The sequence below is a fragment of the Hyla sarda genome, chromosome 2 (assembly GCF_029499605.1).
Source record: "Hyla sarda isolate aHylSar1 chromosome 2, aHylSar1.hap1, whole genome shotgun sequence".
NCBI lineage: Eukaryota > Metazoa > Chordata > Amphibia > Anura > Hylidae > Hyla > Hyla sarda.
This window is the reverse complement of record NC_079190.1, coordinates 88,808,264-88,828,853: the sequence shown is the minus strand read 5'-3', so window position 1 is coordinate 88,828,853 and position 20,590 is coordinate 88,808,264. Positions and strand designations below refer to the sequence as shown.

The window sequence follows — 20,590 nt, the reverse complement described above, 5'->3', positions numbered from 1 at the left end:
GGCATTGCATGGATTCTTGGACACTGTATCATTTCTGTAAGGCTCTATAAGAGCAAAGTATGACACGATTTGAGCACAGTATGATTGTGCTTTGTATCACTCAAATACTAAGAGTGGAATGTATCATTGGTTTTACCCAGTTTCTTTTCTTGCGTTATATTTTTATGCAGTGGGGGAATTGCACTAAAATGTTGCAACTTAGTTTCTCAAATGAGACAATGTACAATTGTTGCAATTTTTTTTTTTTTACAAATTAAATGTTTACTCAGTGAGCCCGGTCCACACTTGCTACGATTTAAACTATTTAGCTATTTATAAAGAGTGTGTGTAAAATAAATTAAGGGAAGTACACATGACGTACACTCAGGCAAATGATGGAGGAAATATCTTGATTTACACAGACAATGATAAATTTCCCCCGTAGAGTGCATTCTACCATGAATTGTGGATAGTGTACTTTTTTTCAATGTTCATATATTGCAGGGTATACAAATACAGTAACTAATTAGATAAAGAGTTACAAGGATATTTATCCCCCAGAGGGTCCCTATAAAATCAGGTCTTAGAAAGCTGTCTTTGTTGCCCATAGCAACCAATCACATAACAGCTATAATTTCTACGGAAAACGCTTCTATAGAAAAATTTTATTGCTGCCTTGATTGGTTGCATTTTACGACAGAGACAGTTTTGCTGTTAGGCAGTTTTTTATTACTGTATCTTCCCTCAATGTTCTCAAGGTGAAAAAATTTGCTTGGCTTGTAGTAGCATTTGTACAAAAGCTTGCCTCCACATCGATGTTACAGCGCCTCTACCATAGTAAGATAATTATATTTAAAAAATATCGGGAGGTCCATTTACAACTAAATACAAATATTACCACTAGGGTAGAAAACAGAACCAATTTCACAGTTGCAAAAAATCTAATTAAAAGTTAACCTTTAATGTATCAATTGAAAGAAACAACACAAATACTGCAGGGAAAAAGTTTTAAAAAATGATCTCCACTGCATGCTTAAAGTATTAGACGCCTATATGATGTGGCATTGATGGTTATTAGAAAACTTCTGTGGGGAAAATGCAGCTCTGGTGCACATACGTGTGAACCCCCTAAATCTATTGGTCACAATTGGGTAAATAATGAAAAGGCTGATCCACTGACCTATCCTTATGTAAATGTACCACTTGTCTCAGGCGGGCAAGGGAGAGAGAGAGAAGAGATGGGTCCACATGCAGGGCAGAACTTCTGGTGGGGTATAAGTAATTGGAAAAAATATCACTGTAAAGGAATGCACTTTTGAAAAAAGTTGTATGTTTTTTAATTGAATAACTTTTAATGCTAATTTAATTAAGAAGCATTTAATTTAATTAAGAAGCATTTAATTTAATTAAGAAGCATTTAGCTTTGCCCTGAGTACCCCTTTAGGGAAAAAAAAATATGTATTAGTAAAGTATAGTGAAGATGATGGAAGTCTAAGGTTCTCCTCAAGTAAACGAGTAATAAAACTATAAAGTAATAATGTGTATTATGGGTGTATTATATTTTACTTCTCACTAAGACAATCAAGCATTATTTGTAATAACACTCCAAACAACATGGTGAACTGTTAAAGGACAGACCAGTGACAGATCAGGCTAAGTGTAATGCACCTGCTGGTCTTCATACTTTAACCTTCTCTAAAGTGGATCTGGTCTTCATTGCAGGGGACAACATAGTCACATCATCTAGTGGTCCTGGTTGGTACAAAAAGCAACTGGCCCAGTGTGCCTAGAGGCACAGAGGGGACAGGCAGAGATGAGTCAGAATAATGCCTTACTTACCCAATTTGGTCTTTGGCTGACAGCATACATGCATGGTCAGACAGGTCATGGCAGACAGCACTAGTTCATAGTAAAAGCTGGACACAAATAAACAGATGGTTCAGAACAGGAACCAAAACAAGCTGAGGTCATACACAAAGAAATTTTTTTTTTAAAAGGAGTGCTCCATAGCGTAGTGGGGTCAGTACAAGAGGGATGGGCTAATTTAGGTGAGGGACATGCTTGCCCCAAATGGTCAGGTACCCCGTACACAAAGAGGGAAATGCGTGTGTTAATAAAAGCGGTCGTTTTGCAACTCTTCCACCCAGTAACAATAACACCATATATGAGCTTGCTTCCGAGGTACAGTAGATTCTCCCGGTGCTGAAAAGACAATCCGGAAGTAAAAAGCCAACAAATGCAACGGGTTTCACGGCACAACATGCCGCTTCATCAGGCATCATGAAGCGGACTGCTGTGCCATGAAACATGTTGCATCTTGGGAAAAATAAACTTGTGTTGACTTTTTACTCCCTGATGGTTTGTTCAGCGCTGTGAGAATCTACCATTCCTCTGAAGCAAGCTCGTATATGGTTAAATGCTACATGGCTGCTGGTGATTTGAAGAAGAGGGATTTGGATGTGCATGCTGGTCCTTTAGGAGGCTAAAAGGTACAACGTGTGCACCCTAAGGGCAGAGTCAGAAACAGCTGAGAAAGAGTCTGAGACTGAGAGTGCCAGACCACATGGACAGAAGATAACCAAGTGGCTGCCAGGGAGAGTGGGATGCTGGCGGGAGGAAACCACCAATGTTGCACTAAGCCCATATTTATATCATGTTTCAGGGAATTCTAAGGCATCAATTGGGATACCAGAAAAATATGTATACCGTGGCATAGCTGAGTCGGGCCCAATAACTTTAATACAATCAATATAGTCTACTGGTGAATACATTTGGTCAATTTCCCTAAGGTATACTTAATTTTGCAGGTCGACTACGTTCAGCAATATCAAATTTTTGTGAAAAGTCATTTTTGATTCCAACTGTATGGAAGATGACCAAAAATGAGAGCCCTCAGTTTGGGTCATCATATCCCCTTGTTCATATTATACCAGTGTGAAAAATACTAAAAGTGCAGAGAAGAAAGGGAGCCCAGGAGGCCCCTGTAAAGCTGCGTTTGCATGTGTCCGGCATCTGGCATAGGTGAACTCGGCCTAGATCTCGCCACAACTGGTGCCATAACTGATGACAACTTGCATCAGTTGTCATCCGGCGTCCATTGTTTCAAGCAGCAAGCTGCGTTCCTCTGTCCAGAGTCGTCCGATGTGTCCAACCATCTGATGTCAAAATTGAGATGCTGGATGATTGTGAACTGTCCCATAAAAATGAATGGGATTAGTTCTAGCATAAGTTTCCCTCCAGGAGCATGCCGGAGGGAAACTATGCAGGACGACTGATATATGTGAACCCAGCCTAACTGACATATGGTATGCGTTAGCTATAGAAGCAGTTCAAGGTGCCATTTGGTAAATAAAGTAGCAGCTGCTTGACATATTTAGTAACAAATGCAATAAACTCCCTGTTTATTCACTTAAGATCCTGCATGACAATCAAAAACATAAAAATGTTTTATTTGTTTCTACCATTTGCTTTGTACTATAGATTGTTTAATGATTATTTTATTACAATTGTCAATTCTAGAATAGTGTTCTATATATTTAGAGCTAAAACTAGATGAAAAAGCAGAATTTAGATGCAAGCTTTAGAGCAGCGTTTCCCAGTGTGCTTTGGCCTCACTGAGCTATAATATTAGAGCAGATCACAGCACTGATCCTTATTTCTGTCATTATGCCCGGGCTGCTTTAAAAAAAAAATAAAAAAAAAATAAAAAAAAAATATATATATATATATATATATATATATATATATATATATATATATACTTTCCTCTCATTGCTTCCCCAGTGTATTGCTGCCCTGTCCTCCATTGCGCACTTCTTCCTGCTTTTTGAGCCCAACATATCACACTGATGCTCAGACAATCGCCAGCCACAGAGATGTCGTGCCTTGGCCAGTGATAGACAGAGTGTCAGTGTCATGTATTGGGCATGGCCCAGGTCTTCTTCCTGCTTCTGGGGCCCATGTCATTACATGACACTGCCACTCATATGTCAAAAAAGTTCATTTAAATGACAGGAACATTTTAACATAAATTCAAAACTATATGCGTTTAGTATGTATACAGTGTCAAAGTCATACATGTAGTTATTTGTTCTCAAGACATTGAGCTTTGTCACTTTGTCAAGTTTGGATGTCATTCTGTTCAATTATAGTTCAGATATATTTACCCTAATCTGAGAACCACCCTGAAGCAGTTACGGGTTATGTATTAGGCTGGGTTCACACTACGTTTTCTCCCATACGGGAGCGCATACGGCAGGGGGGAGCTGAAACCTCGCGCTCCCGTATGCCTTTGTATGCGCTCCCATATGTAATTCATTTCAATGAGCCGGCCGGAGTGAAACGTTCGGTCCGGTCGGCTCATTTTTGCGCCGTATGCGCTTTTCCCCGGACCTAAAACTGTGGTCAACCACGGTTTGAGGTCCGGTCGTAAAAGCGCATACGGCGCAAAAATGAGCCGACCGGACCGAACGTTTCACTCCGGCCGGCTCATTGAAATGAATGACATACGGGAGCGCGAGGTTTTAGCTCCCCCCTGCCGTATGCGCTCCCGTATGGGACAAAACGTAGTGTGAACCCAGCCTTAGCCAGTTTAATCCAGGCGTACGTCATACAGGTTCATTAGCCTGAGATGGGTCTAATGACCTGAACTGACACTACTTGTGTATGGACGCTATTAGATGGACCGATGTAATAGTGCCCTAAAATTGGCCTAAGGAAGAGAGATTAGCTAAAAAAACAAACATATCAGTTGTTACATAATAAAAAAACAATAATGGGAAGATAATCAAAAACTGTCTTATTCTTAGACAGTGTAAACTTACGCTAGAAAGTCTAAGAATGTGCCAGATGTTTAGCAATAAGAAAGACTGTTTGAAAATCAAGAGCATTTTTAGAGTTATTCACACTGCCGTTGTGCTCTGACCCGTTCTGGGTCTGTTTGCCTCTCTTCTTTTTTGTTTGCACTATACAGACCCAGAATGGGTCAGAACACGACTGACACCGCTGGGTCTCGATGGGTTGAAATGAATGGGGTTCGTCAGTGATCTCGTATTTTACAGGATCTGAGTGGAGAAAAAAAAATAGGACATGTGCTTTTTTCTTCTTCACTGAACTCCCGTCCCTCTGACGGACTGTACAACGGAGACACATTTACCGAAGCACAATGGCAGTGTGAACAAGCCCTAAGTTTTTACCTTCTATTAGTTGTGTACCTTTTACACCCTCATTTTAGTTAACCATGTCCTCCATTGAGTGAATTGCATACGTTTAAATATTGTTTAAGAGATACTGATATGATGTGAAAATTATGTAACACTGTTTTTTGGCACGCATTGCCCCACGTTTTCTGCAGGTAATTATAATTATGGCCCCTAATATGGGTACAGTATATCAGTTAATATGTCATTTAAATGTGGTATTTTTTCTAATTTTTTTTCTAAAGGCATATTTTCAAAAATGGCCAAAGCGCCATCTGTCTGGAGTTATGTGTCCAAGATGTCTCAGGAGCACTTTGAAAGTCTCTATGGCGGCTTTCCCCAAAAAGTCCGGCATCATCTAGGGGACTGGCTGGAAAATCAACCTTGGTAAGCAGTCTCTCAGCTTTCTTAGTTTTTAAGGTTGTTGAAGGATTTAAAAAAAAAAAAAAAAAAACCTGCCTAGAAAATAACATACGTGAAACTCCCTCACCATTCATGTGCTTTTATAGCCAATCATTGGTCTTGGTGGTCTCTTCCTGCATATACAGCAGGGGTCCTCAAACTTTTAAATGGGGGGCCAGTTCACGGTCCCTCAGACCGTTGGAGGGCCGGACTATAGATATCAAAACATGAATAAATTCTTATGCACACTTATATATCTTATTAGTGGACTACCACTTTAAGTACGCAACACAGTCCCCCCCCCCCCCCACATTAGGTTGGCAGTATAGATCCCCCACATTAGGTTATAGTTTCCACACATTAGGGTTGGCAGTACAGTTCCCCCACATTAGGGTTGGCAGTACAGTTCCCCCACATTAGGTGCAGTACAATTCCCCCACATTAGGTGCAGTGCAATTCCCCACATTAGGTGCAGTACAATTCCCCCACATTAGGTGCAGTACAGTTCCCCCACATTAGGTGCAGTATAGCCCCCCCACATTAGGTGCAGTACAATTTCCCCACATTAGGTGCAGTATAATGTTCCCCCACATTAGGTGCAGTATAATGTTCCCCCACATTAGGTGCAGTATAATGTTCCCCCACATTAGGTGCAGTATATATCCCCCAAATTAGGTGCAGTATAGCTCCCCACATTAGGTGCAGCATGTTCCCCCACATTAGGTGCAGTTTAGATCCCCTAAATTAGGTGCAGTATAGCTCCCCCAAATTAGGTGCAGTATAGATCCCCCAAATTAGGTGCAGTATAGCTCCCCCAAATTAGGTGCAGTATAGCTCCCCACATTAGGTGCAGTGTAGCTCCCCACATTAGGTGCAGTATAGATCCCCAAATGAGGTGCAGTATAGCTCCCCACATTAGGTGCAGCATGTTCCCCCACATTAGGTGCAGTATAGATCCCCCAAATTAGGTGCAGTATAGCTCCCCACATTAGGTGCAGTATAATGTTCCCCCACATTAGGTGCGGTATAATGTTCCCCCACATTAGGTGCAGTATAATGTTCCCCCACATTCGGTGCAGTATAGCTCCCCTCATTAGGTGCAGTACAATGTTCCCCCACATTAGGGGCAGTATAGCTCCCATTAGGTGCAGCATGTACCCCAACATTAGGTGCAGTATAGATCCCCCAAATTAGGTGCAGTATAGCTCCCCACATTAGGTGCAGCATGTTCCCCCACATTAGGTGCAGTATAGTTCCCCCACATTAGGTGCAGTACAGTTCCCCCACATTAGGTGCAGTATAGCTCCCCACATTAGGTGCAGCATGTTCCCCCACATTAGGTGCAGCATGTTCCCACACATTAGGTGCAGTATAGATCCCCCAAATTAGGTACAGTATAGCTCCCCACATTAGGTGCAGTATGTTCCCCCACATTAGGTGCAGTATGTTCCCCCACAGACATACAGCCTCCAGCCATACAGTGTATGGCTGGAGGCTGGATGCCTGTGTTCTGCCCCAATTTCAGTGCTCCGACCATCGCTCCTCCCGTCCGGACATAGCAGTAAGTCCCGGGACCGAAGGAGCGGTGGTCGGAGCACCGAAATTGACGTGCCGCTGGTAACACTTACCTAGCTGGCCAGCACACGTCCTCATCGCTACCCCGCTCCTCCGCGCTCCGTTGCAATGGGCGCACGCACAGCGTCAGTGACGTCCCTGCGTGCGCCACCTTCCCGGCGGCCCCTGTGTTTTTAAAGTAAACGCAGGGTCTCCGAGAGCGCATCCCTGTGTCCCGAAAACATCTTTCAGGACACAGGGATGTCCCAGGCAGCGGCGGGCTGGATAAATGTCCTCAGCGGGCCGCATGTGGCCCGTGGGCCGTAGTTTGAGGACCCCTGATATACAGCACAGAATAAATGAGGCATCACAACAGGCCTAGCCTGGTGGCCCTGGAACAGTGGTGGATCTACTAGTTTTTTTCTTTTTTAGATCCTACCGATTAATTCCCATAAAATCCCACATTGCTATATATTTTAAAATACATAAACTCTTAAGAACAAATGTCTATCAATTATATAAATAAGATCATATGCATGTTTTACCAATTTACTCACAATTATGAATACAGAAAGAAAAATCAAATAGCAATAAATGGAAAGTGACCCTGGCACTGCCAGCTGTAGTGCAAAGTGCCTATTATATGATCCTAACTAAGGAGCCAAGTGACAGTAATCAGGTTTGACAGGCATGTCAGATAACAATACCTGAAGTATGGTCTAATAGATTGTCTTCGTATACTCACTGACAAAAAATTTATAAATAGTACACTCAGATTGAAATGTCAGATTTCTGCTGTAAATGATAACAGGATTAGACACTGGGTCTTGCCAAAAGATAGTGTAAAAGTGCTTTCCCTGTTTTCTAATTTAAAAATGACACCTTAATTCATACCCCTGTCTCTGCCTGGACAATTTCCATGCACTTAGAAGAAGAAAATTTGGTGTCACAGTTATGTGTCCTGCCATTGACAGACAGCCACCATCACCTTTATTTGAAGAGGTGCCCTGAACAAGAAACCTGGACTGCTACAAATTGGAACCTTATTGTCTTTAGCAACTTATTCTGGTCCTGTCAACACTGGTCAAGTTTTAGTACTGAGGCCTTGTGTGGAGCACTTCAGCTCAGCCATATGTGTAGGACATCCTGTGGCCAAATGTGTCGCCTCTCATGGCTTCCGTCTGGAATTTTTCAGAAGGATAATGCCCATCAGCACACAGTAAATGTTTCCCAGAAACATCTCCACCAAATTGAAACACTTTCCTGGCCTACATGGTCACCAGAATTATTGTCGTTTGAGCATTTATGGAACAGATCGGATGCCAGCTTTGGCAACCTACAAGTGTTCAGGATCTATAGGCCCAGCTGCAACATCTGTGAGTAAATGTGACACAGGATGCCGAACAGAACCTATGTGCCTCCATGGTCAACCATACTTTATTTTGTATCCAGTCTAGAGGATGCCCAACAAGGTACTATTATTTTCCTCAGTAAACTTATATCCCACTAATATAGTAATAACAAACAAACACTGCAGACAGCTCGCTTTCCCTCAATACCACCACAAGTGCTCGGACTGGCCGTCAGCGCCTCCAGACCGGATACAACAATGCAGAAATGGATGTCCAGTGCTAATTGCAGTAAAATCAGGTACTTAATTGTAGGATCATCGGATACAAGACATGTAGTAAGACAAAGGTTCCTCCTTTTTAAGACGAGTAACACTTTCCTCGAAAAGGTGGAAACAAACAACGTATTGTCCATTGTAGCAGGTGGGGTGTTGTGGTTCGTGGCTTTGGGGTCGAATTGGATTTGGCTCAGCCGCTTATACGACCAGCTAAATATCTGCAGACCATGCATCTGAGACACAAAATAGCTGAGACAAAAAATGGCGGCCACCATGCGGTCATGTGAATACAATATATTCACAGACCAGGTGCATAGACACTTAGCTGAGCAGTACTACCAGAGACCAAATGCATTCATAAACACCCCACAGACCAACCTATTTTTTAGAAATTTTGGAAGAGTTATATCCTAGTATCCAATGCACAAATTAACACTACACACTAAATACTGGCATAAATAAAGATGTTTAATACACAGTTGAAAACTAAACACACTCTAACTAAAAGAGAGAAAAGATAGCTAGAAATTTAAATCCGCAGTGTAAGTAAACACATATACAACAAATATAGTAGAAAACACTAACTGTTGGCTATTTGGGTGGATTTTCCTTAAAAGACACAACTAATATATATGGAACCTTTTACAGAAAGTATGATTAACCAAGCCAGGCATGGGGCAAGGCTGCAGTTCTTTGTTTCAGGATTCAGGCCCAACAGCAAGTTGAATGGAAAGGTGTCACAACAGGAAGTTGAATGGCCAGGTGTGATGGTATGCAGCCCAGCAAGAGAAAGAGAACTTGCCCCTATTCAATTGGCTTTTTATTATGTTGTCTCCGCCCCTTAGCCAGCACCCCAGGTGGTCTTTGTTTAATATTACAAAAAGCCCCTGTAAACATGACAAGGAGACCCCAGGTAAGAGACTCCATCTTTTCCTTTGTCTAAACCCATGTGGGTTTCTTGGTTTAGGATCACAAATATAGCAGATAAAATGTATGTCATTTTCATGTCCATAACATGGGGGTAGAAAAATTCCCCCGTAAGGCCCTACTCTCACCCTATTAATTCCCTTCTTGGCAAATGTTACTCGCCCTAAAAAGGGCAGCCCCACCGATGTGTGTGTAATATGCAAACCCTGCTGACTGGGGGTGGTATGCACAATGATTTATTATTTCTATTCCCATCACTTCTATTAAGTGTTTAGAAAGGATCTTTCACCATACAAACTAATTGATAAAATCTTTCGTCCACATTGTAAAATGATCACAATCAAATAAGAACTGGAACATTACCATATATATGTAAGGCCTCTAACTTTATGTAATGGGAAGAAGAAGATGAGTGTGACATATGCCCCTCGGTATGAAGACTCTTGACCAACATGGACATAGAATGGAAAGAAAAATAAGAGGAAGATTTGACCGATGCAACTCTAAAAACTCTATTAAATGTTAGAATCACATGTGTTATGAGTGATACAGTGTACAGCTGATTATATACAGAGTGTGAATATAAAATATATGTTTGTGTAATCCACCATTTCATATTCAATTAAATAACATTTATCATTTTGGTATCTAGGGTTAAGCTTTGGAATGCCTCTGATTAAACACGGCTGCCAGGATCAAAATGGAGACTCATGTCTCTCCATTTCATTCTGATCCAATCAGAATGCACAACATATTTAAAACACCCCCCCCCCCTTCATTTCCATGAGTCAACAGGAAATTGTCATATATTGGAGAACATACCTTTAATTTAAAATAAATGGACCACAAATTGTGTGTACTTTTACGACACATACCCAAATGTGTAAATATAATTATGCAACTTCACTTTCAGTGCATTAATGTGGATATTAGTTGTAGACCATTAGTGAATGTGTGTGCTAATGATAGCAACAATTATTTAGATGATCACGGTAAGAAAAAAGTCTTGATTATAGATTTTTTAAGAAATGTGCCTTTGTGAAGGCTCTCAGCTGCTAGTCCGGCACTTGGCAACTCAGATACACAAGCTTCTACTTTTCACTTCAGTTACAATTCAGTTATTATTATTATTATTATTATTATTAAGTACATTTTACCTTGATTTGGTTCAAACTGCTTCTGTGACTCTGATAAGATGTTCACAGTAAGCTGAAAAAGAAAATGTTTACATAAAGATGTGACAGGCAGGTTCTCCCTTGCTGTGTCTATGCCCCCCTTCCTTCTTTGTGACCTAGATTATAGAGGGCTCTTAAGTGTTCAAGTATACAGCTCTGCCGCTTGTTTACACTATCGGGCTGGTCTCAGGTACCTGCTTGAGAGTTCTTAAAAAGAGTGAACCTACTTTGGACTTGGTTCTGAAACATAGAAACACCTCCCCCTTCTGGAGGTAAGCATATCTTCTACACGCAACTTTGAATCATGCACAAAAATTAGAAACTTTGCAATGTGATTACTATGGCATTGGATAGCAAATTAGCAATCAATTTGAATAAGATTGAATAAGAGTTTTTACTTTATCAGGAATTATTTAGAAATAATATATATTTTTAAATCTTCCTCTATTATCCTGCCTCATACTCTCATATTCGTTGTATCTATGGTTACGGAATCAGTACAGTCAGAAAAGGACATACTTATATTGGCCCACCTTAGGCAGTTAGATGAAGTCTACTCACAGGGGGGGAATTTATCTTTGGTTTTACCCCGGTTTTGTGGTGTACATTTGTCTCACAGTTTGTCTCAGTTGCTGTGTTGAGACTTTTCATTGCAACTTTTGCTTTAGAAGGTTTTTCAAAAGGAACATACCAAGTCATGATTTCAGTTGATATCGTGCAGTGGTAAGGAATTCATCATATGCAACTTTTTTAGTTTGTCGCATCTTTTGTCAAAACTGTGCTAACTTAGGCGCAAATCTACACCAGCCCGGACTTGGCTTACAGAACTGACTGTGGACAGAATTTTTAAAAAGTGGCACATTTTGTCGCACGGAATAAAAAGTCGCACAAGAAGTCACAAAGGAATCACCATACAAATTGGTGTACTGAAGTAAGAAATGTGATCAGCACCAGATTTATCACTTGCCCTGCACCATGTAATAAATCTGGTGCAGGTGCACAGTTTCCAACACATGAATTAATGGGTAAAAAGACATTCACCTACACCACTCTTGATGAATTCGCCCCATAGTCTCTGAAACAATTAAGATGATTTTGGAGTATGTTGGTCAGGTACCTTTATTGTTTTACCTAGGTCATAACAGATGCAGATAATGAAGTCTGCACAAACCCTCTTTTTGCATTGTTGTTACCATGGGGTACAAGACTGCTGGCACACACATTTTCTTACCAATTATCCAGATGCTGTCTTGGCCCTGTACCACCTATTTCTTCTTCCACTGATCTCTCTCACCATTGCCTTTTCCTGTAGGAGACCTAACCAGAAAAATCCACACTCCCTATCCACCTGTACACTCTGTACTATAACTGTGGGAGGACAGGAGCACTGCAGTCTTGGCAGCCTCCTTCACCATTCAGTCCCCTTGGCTTCTGAGGTTGTTTCCTTCATGTTGGTTTGATCTTCATGATGGCCACCTTCTCTGGCAGCTCTAGGATTTTAAACTTGAATTACAAACTACAGATTGGTTTGGCCAAGGATTCAAGTAACCCTTTACTCCAATAGGCCCATACCTGTGGGCGGTAATAAAAGTGTACCCATACTCATACCTTCAGATATCTTGCACATCTCAGTGAATATCTTCAACTCTACTTTCTGAACCACCAGCTCAGATCGAGTGGTTTATTGCAGTAGAACTTCCTTCTGCATGTGGTCACCATATATTCTGTCTTATGTATTACATCTTTGCATCACTTGGAACAAGCTTACATTTATAACTCAGCATTAACCTTGGATTCTCTGATTTTTATCATGGCTCTTGAATTCTTAACCTCATAAGTTCAAACAATTTAATCATATTCTGAGAGTAGCAAGCTACCAAGGGGGAGAAAAAAAAAACAAACAGTCTTCTTTTCCAGTATCTTTAGATTACACTAAATTATCATTATAAAGTTATCCACTCAACATTAATATTTTTCAAATAAATGCAATGTAGAATGTGTAGGTATATCACATTGTGTATGCAGGTACTGTAAACAATTTTTAACAGTAAATATATATATATATATATATATATATATATATATATATATATATATTTCCTTCAAGTCTAATGTGATTTTTATGTTATCAGGAGAGGAGGCTGTCATTCTCCCTATAAGCCCCACCTTTCTCCTCCCACTCCTCTATGTCACCGGTTACCACCTCTTTGAGTCTTGCTTTTTGTTCTCCCTCAGGTTTGGTCAGTCTTCAATAATCCCTGAACATCTAGTATATGACTGGATTTCTGTGTTCCTTTACATCAAGAGACATACAAGACACATGTAACATGTAACATTACCGACATTTACAAATATTCAACGTAGAAAACACAGGGCCCACATTCTCATCAAAAATGTAAAAGAATAAAAAAAATACAGAGGTCTTTCAAAAAAAAATAATTTGGGAAAAATCACCTTCAATGCGCATAGTTTATAATTCTTTAAACCATTAGTTGATTTTTTTCCCAAAGTATTGTTTTTATTGACGTTTTCAGTACAAAACAAAGTACAACATCAGCGGTATGCAAGGTCCGGAGCATATAACAGGCACAAATGTAGCAATACGCAAACAAACATAGGAGAAACAGAGAACAAAATGAAAGGTATTCACTAAAGCCACAGTAGAACTCCCTTAGTCCAGTTCACACGGTAGGCTCAGTCGGAGAAAGATCTCAGGAGACCGGTAGGCAGAGCAGGAAGATATCATGTCTACAACAAACTCGGATGAGTACAGCAAACAGTTCTGCCATTAGTTGATTTTAGTTGATCCATTACAGCAGCTTCACAGAGAAAACATTCACTGGTCATATTCCATATATTCCTGATTCATTGATACACATCAGACATATATAACATACTTTATATCATGAGAACCATTCCATGAATGCCATCATATAACTACATACACACAGCTTTCCTAGAGACCTAGCACACCATCTGCATTCCATAGCACCAAACACTCCCCCTCCTCCTCCTCCTCCTCCTCCTCATCTTCACTTTTACCCCTACCATTGGGAAGAAAACACTCCATTCATCTCCTTTCATTGATCCAGGGGACCCCTGTGCCCCCTCCCCTCCCCCAACATATTCAGTACATTCCTGAACAATGTGAGGTGTCCCGGTACCGCATCCTATACGGTACCTATGTATGTGTGGGTCCCCATAGCCAGAGTCCCTAGGACGTAGGGATCCCTGTAATGTAGTTTACCCCTTGGCGCCTCTATTTCTACTAGTAGACCAGTGGTCTATATAAGGTTAATGTAAATATAATGATTTATTTGTAAATAAGTGGTTAATTACCTGTGCCATAGCGTTGCAGGACCTGCGGGTTATGTGACTAGGTGAACTCTATGGTATTCAGCTTAAGGACCTTTGGAGGCCCTGTAAAGTAAGCAATCCCATTACTCTTTGTAATGGTGAATGGCAGAAGTTCGGACCAATCGGATTCGCCCCGCCCCCTGCCCATTCAAGGGAGCGGCAGCCATGTTTCGCTCTCTTACCTCGTGGGCTGTCATGAGAAAAGGATCTGCGCAGCAACTAATGCAGTGAGTTAGGCCCGAGCCTTGCGGCAACGGCTGATCAATTCTAAATATATAGTGTATCAATCTCCAGACACTCTGCAGCATCACCGGACCTAATAATACCCCTAAATCCGGACGGATCTGCAAATATCTACCCTAAATTCAGAGACTGTTTAAATATCAAGGTCCGCAACCACTGTCAGTCACTAAGCAAGCTAAAGACTGTTTATATATGAGACTGTTACTGTACCTTGGATACTGCAAGCACTTAAGTAAAGTTGTTCAAGTTAAATCTTCTTGTGGACCTTCAGTCATTTCATGCACCTATCGTTACTAGGAAGGGCGGCGATAGGCCGAAACATTTATTCAGCATACCAGCCCTGCGTCACAAACTATAGGGTTAACATTAACCCCTCATATACCGATACCATACCACCACTACTATACACCCCCCAAGGGCTACCACAAAAGTATTAACACTTTTTTTACAGTTCAAACAAACTTTTTGGACTCTTCTACATACTTGTACCACAATATCACTTACATAAACCAAATCACCTTTTCTAATCCTACCTTCCTCTTCACTTTCTGTACCTTCCTCTTAAACATGCAGTCACCTTTGCATTTCCCTTTTCCTTTCAGCTTATAAGTATGTATGAATACTGTGTATAACACTGTTGTATATGAATACTTCTGTCTATCAATCATCAGTATATTCCAAACTTTCAACTGCCTTAATATTCACTTGCTTTTCCTTCTCCACATGCTTTTCCCTCAAAATGTTAAGTCTCTATTTTATTTATCTCTCTAATCCTATCAAGCTACTTACAACAATCCGCTTCTACCTCACCTGTCTCAACACTTGTACACACCATCAACTCCCAGACCAAACGCACCAACTTTCTCAACACAATGCACACAGCCATTTGTCCACTCAAGCTACAGCATCCAAAGCCACCAAGGAACGTTCTTTAGGAGACAATGAAACAATCAATCCTACTCAACAACTTAGTTTACAACACAGACACAGCTTTGAAACTTCTTTGCACACTCTGCACACTCATACATATTTCCCTTGGCACAACTCAGTCACCAATTTCTTCGGAGATAAAATATTAGGGCTCAATGAACGGACACATTTAAATACAGTTTTATCTAAGTCTGGCTTTTAACTAATGATTGCAGACTGTTTATCTCTACCAAAGTTCAACCATTTCAGAGTTTAAAAAATATTTGTGGAGTAGTGAGGACCATGTAATTACCCTATTAACAAGATCTCTCAAATATTGGTATTCAGCACCAAACAAAAAGGGTGCATATAGTGTTAACCAAAGTTTGTCTCCTGATACTAATTTCCTGGTACAAAAAGATACTGGCTGATACACAAAAAAAATTTGAGAGTCAATTTTTAGCTCAGGTCCAACACAAAAAAAAAATACAAATGACAAAATAAAAATAATAATATATATAATAATATATATATATATATATATATATATATATATATATATATATACATACACACACATAGCAACATAAGAATACAGCAGCACACTGCTAGAACAATGATACAGATAAAACATGAACTGCTATACAGCTATAGTGTAAAAAATGAAATTGGCGGCCAAATAGTTTGGACCATCCCACCACGATAAGGTGACCACATTGGGATTAACCCTACACTGTGAATATGCCTCTGTGTAATCAGTTCAACAGGCATTGCAAGGTCTGAGACGTCCAAGCACCTCACTTTTTCATTTTTTGCACTATAGCTGTATAGCAGTTCATGTTTTATCTGTATCATTGTGCTAGCAGTGTGCTGCTGTATTCTTCTGTTGCTGTATATTTAGCCTAGCAGCATGCACCTGTACACCAGGTCCATATAGTAGTTTGGTGTCAGTAGTGCTGGCTAACTTATCCTTGTTATATATATCAGCAGTATACTAAAAAGTTATCAAGGATACAGTAAAGAGATACTGGACTGGAAATCTACCAGCAGTACGATACACAAACAATATCCTATGATACAGATACTGGACTGGTACAATAATTCATATAACTGGAAATCTACCAGCAGTACGATTTACACAAAAGTTACTTGACTGATATAATTTAATAAAGAAAGATATCAGAGTTTTCTTTAACTCTGATATAGAACAAAAAGCTTATCAGAATTACATATTTACACAAAAGATATCAGGGAAACAGATCTAGATACCAGAGATAAAAAGAAAAATATATAATCTACAGCTCTTTTAATTCCCTTGACCGTATCCACTGAGTATATTTATAAAAAATCTAAAAATCTGAATCCAAGCAAAATGTTTTTTCAAATCGAAAATGGCTACTAGGTTTCTTAAAGCTCAAAACTCAAACAGAAATATTATTAATAGGAAATGTAGAAAGTAGGGATGTCACTCACCAGGATACTGTGCCGAAAATTCTTTATTCACAAGGTGCAGTTACAGACATGGTGCACGGACAATGTTCTAAGGACTCAGCTAATCAGTGTAAAACTGGGTTTTACACTTATTAAGCAGGGCATTTTCAATGTTAATGTTGGCAAAAAGAACATTTTACTGGTTCTCTCACAACTTCTCCCGATTTGCTTAACTGTGGATTTAGATTTAAGCAGCAGCTGCAGCAGTCACCTGCGACTAAAACTCCTCTGTGAAATTGAGACCACACAGGGGGAAGATTCCCTGTCGCTAAGGGCTAGTCATAGAGGGTCGACAAAAGCCATCTCTCAGACTCCCACAAAACTGCCAAAAGGGCACAGATAAGCTACATATTCATAAAGAAATCAGCAGACTTACCATGTTCTTGTGGAGATTAGGCTCCTAATTTGGACAGTTCTGGGTTGCCCTGGGCAGCCGGGGGCGTCGGTCCACCAGACTTGGCTCTTTCCTCGAGTGTGGTCCAGGGATCAGATCCCACTTCTGACACCAAATGTCAAGGATGGCTGCGGGTTAGGCCTCAAAGGAGTACTCCGGTGAAAAACTTAAATCAACTGGTGCCAGAAAGTTAAACAGATTTGTAAATTACTTCTATTAAAAAATCTTAATCCTTCCTGTACTTATTAGCTGCTGAATACTACAGTGGAAACTCTTTTCCGTTTGAAAAACAGAGCTGTCTGCTGACATCATGAGCACAGTGCTCTCTGCTGACATCTCTGTCCATTTTAGGAACTGTCCAAGGTAAAAGGAAATCCCCATACAAACATATGCTGTACTGGACAGTTCATAAAATGGACAGAGATGTCAGCAGAGAGCACTGTGCTCGTGATGTCAGTAGACAGTTCTGTGTTTCAAAAAGAAAATAATTTCCGCTGTAGTATTCAGCAGCTAATAAGTACAGGAAGGATTAAGATTTTTTAATAGAAGTAATTAACAAATCTGTTTAACTTTCTGGCACCAGTTGATTTAAAAAAAAAAAAAAAAAAGTTTTTCACCGGAGTACCGCTTTAAACTGTGAGTGACTTCCGCGTGGACAGAGTGTTGACACAAGGAATAAACACCAGACAAAATGTTGGTATATATGTCCTTCTCAGCATACTGGCTAAGGAGCTGTCCCAAGGAGTTCTGTTTATTACACAGAAGTACATTGGTTTTTACATTTGACAAAAAGGGGAGGTTAGTTGTCACATCATCATGTTATTTTTTGATTGGTTATTTGAATATTGTGTCTGTGTATATATTTGCATATTTATGCATTAATTTCTTTCCTGGCCATAATTCCCTCATGTTGCCCTCTCACTCTTCCACCGAAAAATTCCAGATTTCTCTGTCCTTCTGCACAGTCTATATCTCTTCAAATATTTTATCTTCCAACTTTCAGCCTCTTCTTATCTTGCTTCTACTTGCCTCATCCCAAGGTCCTCATCTTAGTTATAAGCAAATAGCAAGCTGATATATAGGTTGAGGGTAGGTAACAAATATCTTTCTGCAGCATTTGCAGTGGCATATAAGTATTAATGTACTGATCAGTCATAAGAATCATTTTAATCAATTTCAACACTGTCAAGGTATGCCACCACCTGTTTGTTCAGGTCCTGCTCCAGGTCTACCTGCTGCTGATGAGTTGCTTCCCTATGCGGGTGAAGAAAGCTACTCATCAGCGACTGTAGACTCAGACTGCTGCTGATGGAGCTGGTACTGCTCCTGCCACCCCTCCCCTTGTGGTATGTGCTTATGAGTGAAGTTCAAGGCACTCCAGAACGCTTAAAACGGTATTTGTCTACAACACCAGCAGTTGTGTACTTTTGGCTGGCCTTTCACAATTTCTCACTCCCTTCAGTACTTGCAGGCTGAATTTGTCCTTGAGGTGAATCACTGCTCTAATACACCCAAACATGAACTTTCTCTCTCACTCTCTCTTCTATATCAGTGGTTGTAGGCTGGACTTGGGCTTGAGGTGAATCGCTGCTGACAGCCTGCTGTAATACACCCACAGGTGAACATTCTCTCTCAATCTCTCTCCCTTCCCTATCAGTGCTGGTAAGCTGGAATTTGGCTTGAGGTGAGTCGCTGGTGTAAAAAATGGTTTTCTCTGTTGCTCTCTGTCCCTATGCATCTCTATGCAATAGAATGCTGGAGTCACTGTCCGGAATATTGCTGCCGAATATATAGGGCTGTGATATCACAGGGGGTGGCTGGCTGGCTGCAGGTTCATCCTGCCGACCATTGTTCCCGCCTTCCCATGATTCATTGTCCCATGTCCTGACATGTGGATCCACCATTTTAGATGCCCTGGAGCCTGAACCACAGTAAATGGAGTTTAATGAAGTGATTTGCGCTATAGATTCGCTCATCCCTAATTGCATACTGAGCTGTAACATACCTCAGGGTTTCACAATTACCGCTCTGAATTTTATCCAAGTGTCTGAAATAAAGTTTCCCTAATAAAATGAATACATCTTGCATAGCAGAGTTTGTTCATTCGTTATTGGGGTAACACTGGCATATCCCCTCATTTTTTTCTAAGCTTTGTTATCAAACAGCCTATGTAAAATTTCAGAGAAATCACTACCGAACCAAAAATGCACCAAAAAGATAAACTCAATAGCGAATGGTGAATTTCACTATTGACTTTCAAATAACATCTGGATGCAGCATGGACAATGGCAGGAAAAATTTCCCCAAATGTATGTCCCATGATGTCACGGCCCGCCCCCTCAATGCTAGTGTATGGGAGTAGGCGTGGTGGTCATCACGCCCACTCCCATAGACTTGTATTGAGGGGGTGGGCCGTGACATCATGGGGGGGGGGGGGGGGGCAGGAGCAAAGTTTGCTCTGTGCAGCAGATTACAGGGGGTGCTGCAGGGGGTGAGAGATCAGGTTCCCAGTGGCGGGAACTCCAAGTTCAGAAATCTTATCCCCTATGCTAAGGTGTCTAGGGGCGGAGTAACCCTTTAAAATGAAAGTTATCTTTTTATCTTTAAGCTTAGGTAAGGATCAGAATCACACTTCTTTCAGTGTTCTTTTGTTTCTGTGGTCTTAAAAGTAATTTGGAGTTTACCCGTGATTTATTTCTTTTTTTGGACACATATTGGCCCTATTCAAGGGGGCTAATCGGCAGCCAGCGCATTCCCAACTGATACACATGGAATAAGTGACACTTATTCTGGGCTATTTGTGTCACAATGTGAACAGCGGCTAGCATTACCATTGCAAACAGTGGGATAGACATTGCAATGCTTTTTGGCATGTGATACCTTTCGCAGATTCTTGCATTTTTTCTTTCCTCCTCCATTCACTAGCAATCTATACCATTACTTTCGGGGACTGATATGCTAATAATTCACAGACTGCCAGTAGTCACCACTGTTCAGTTCTCAATGGATTGCTCAGGTTCACACCCCAATGGGAATGTTAGTAACCACCACCTTGTCAATCAAAAGGCTGCAGTGATGACTATAGATTGCCAAGTGTCAAACACTACTGAGGGGCAGTAGGATTGGCTAGGCAATAAAAATTTGCTTAAATCTATGAAAGGGTGACTTCACTGGCTCTACATAAATTACATCTTTACACCTACAACTTTTTTTGAAGTTACCCACATGTCCTCTTTTATATCATATTTTATAATTTTGCATCTACAGTCCTATTATTAAAGGGTTAACATATTACCTACAAATTTGAAGAAGAATGATTTAATCTCTATAACAC

The 20,590-nt window shown here is 40.6% G+C and overlaps 1 protein-coding gene across 2 annotated transcripts in view; it reads left to right on the top strand.

Moving 5' to 3' along the window:
- Positions 1-20,590, top strand: part of STAT6 (signal transducer and activator of transcription 6) — a 162,026-nt gene that overhangs the window by 80,409 nt on the left and 61,027 nt on the right. For both annotated transcript variants that reach the window (XM_056562518.1, XM_056562517.1), the window contains one exon: positions 5,423-5,564. In XM_056562518.1, the coding sequence (XP_056418493.1) occupies positions 5,437-5,564 (128 nt within the window). In that variant the 5' untranslated portion in view covers positions 5,423-5,436. The remainder of the gene's footprint in view (positions 1-5,422; positions 5,565-20,590) is intronic.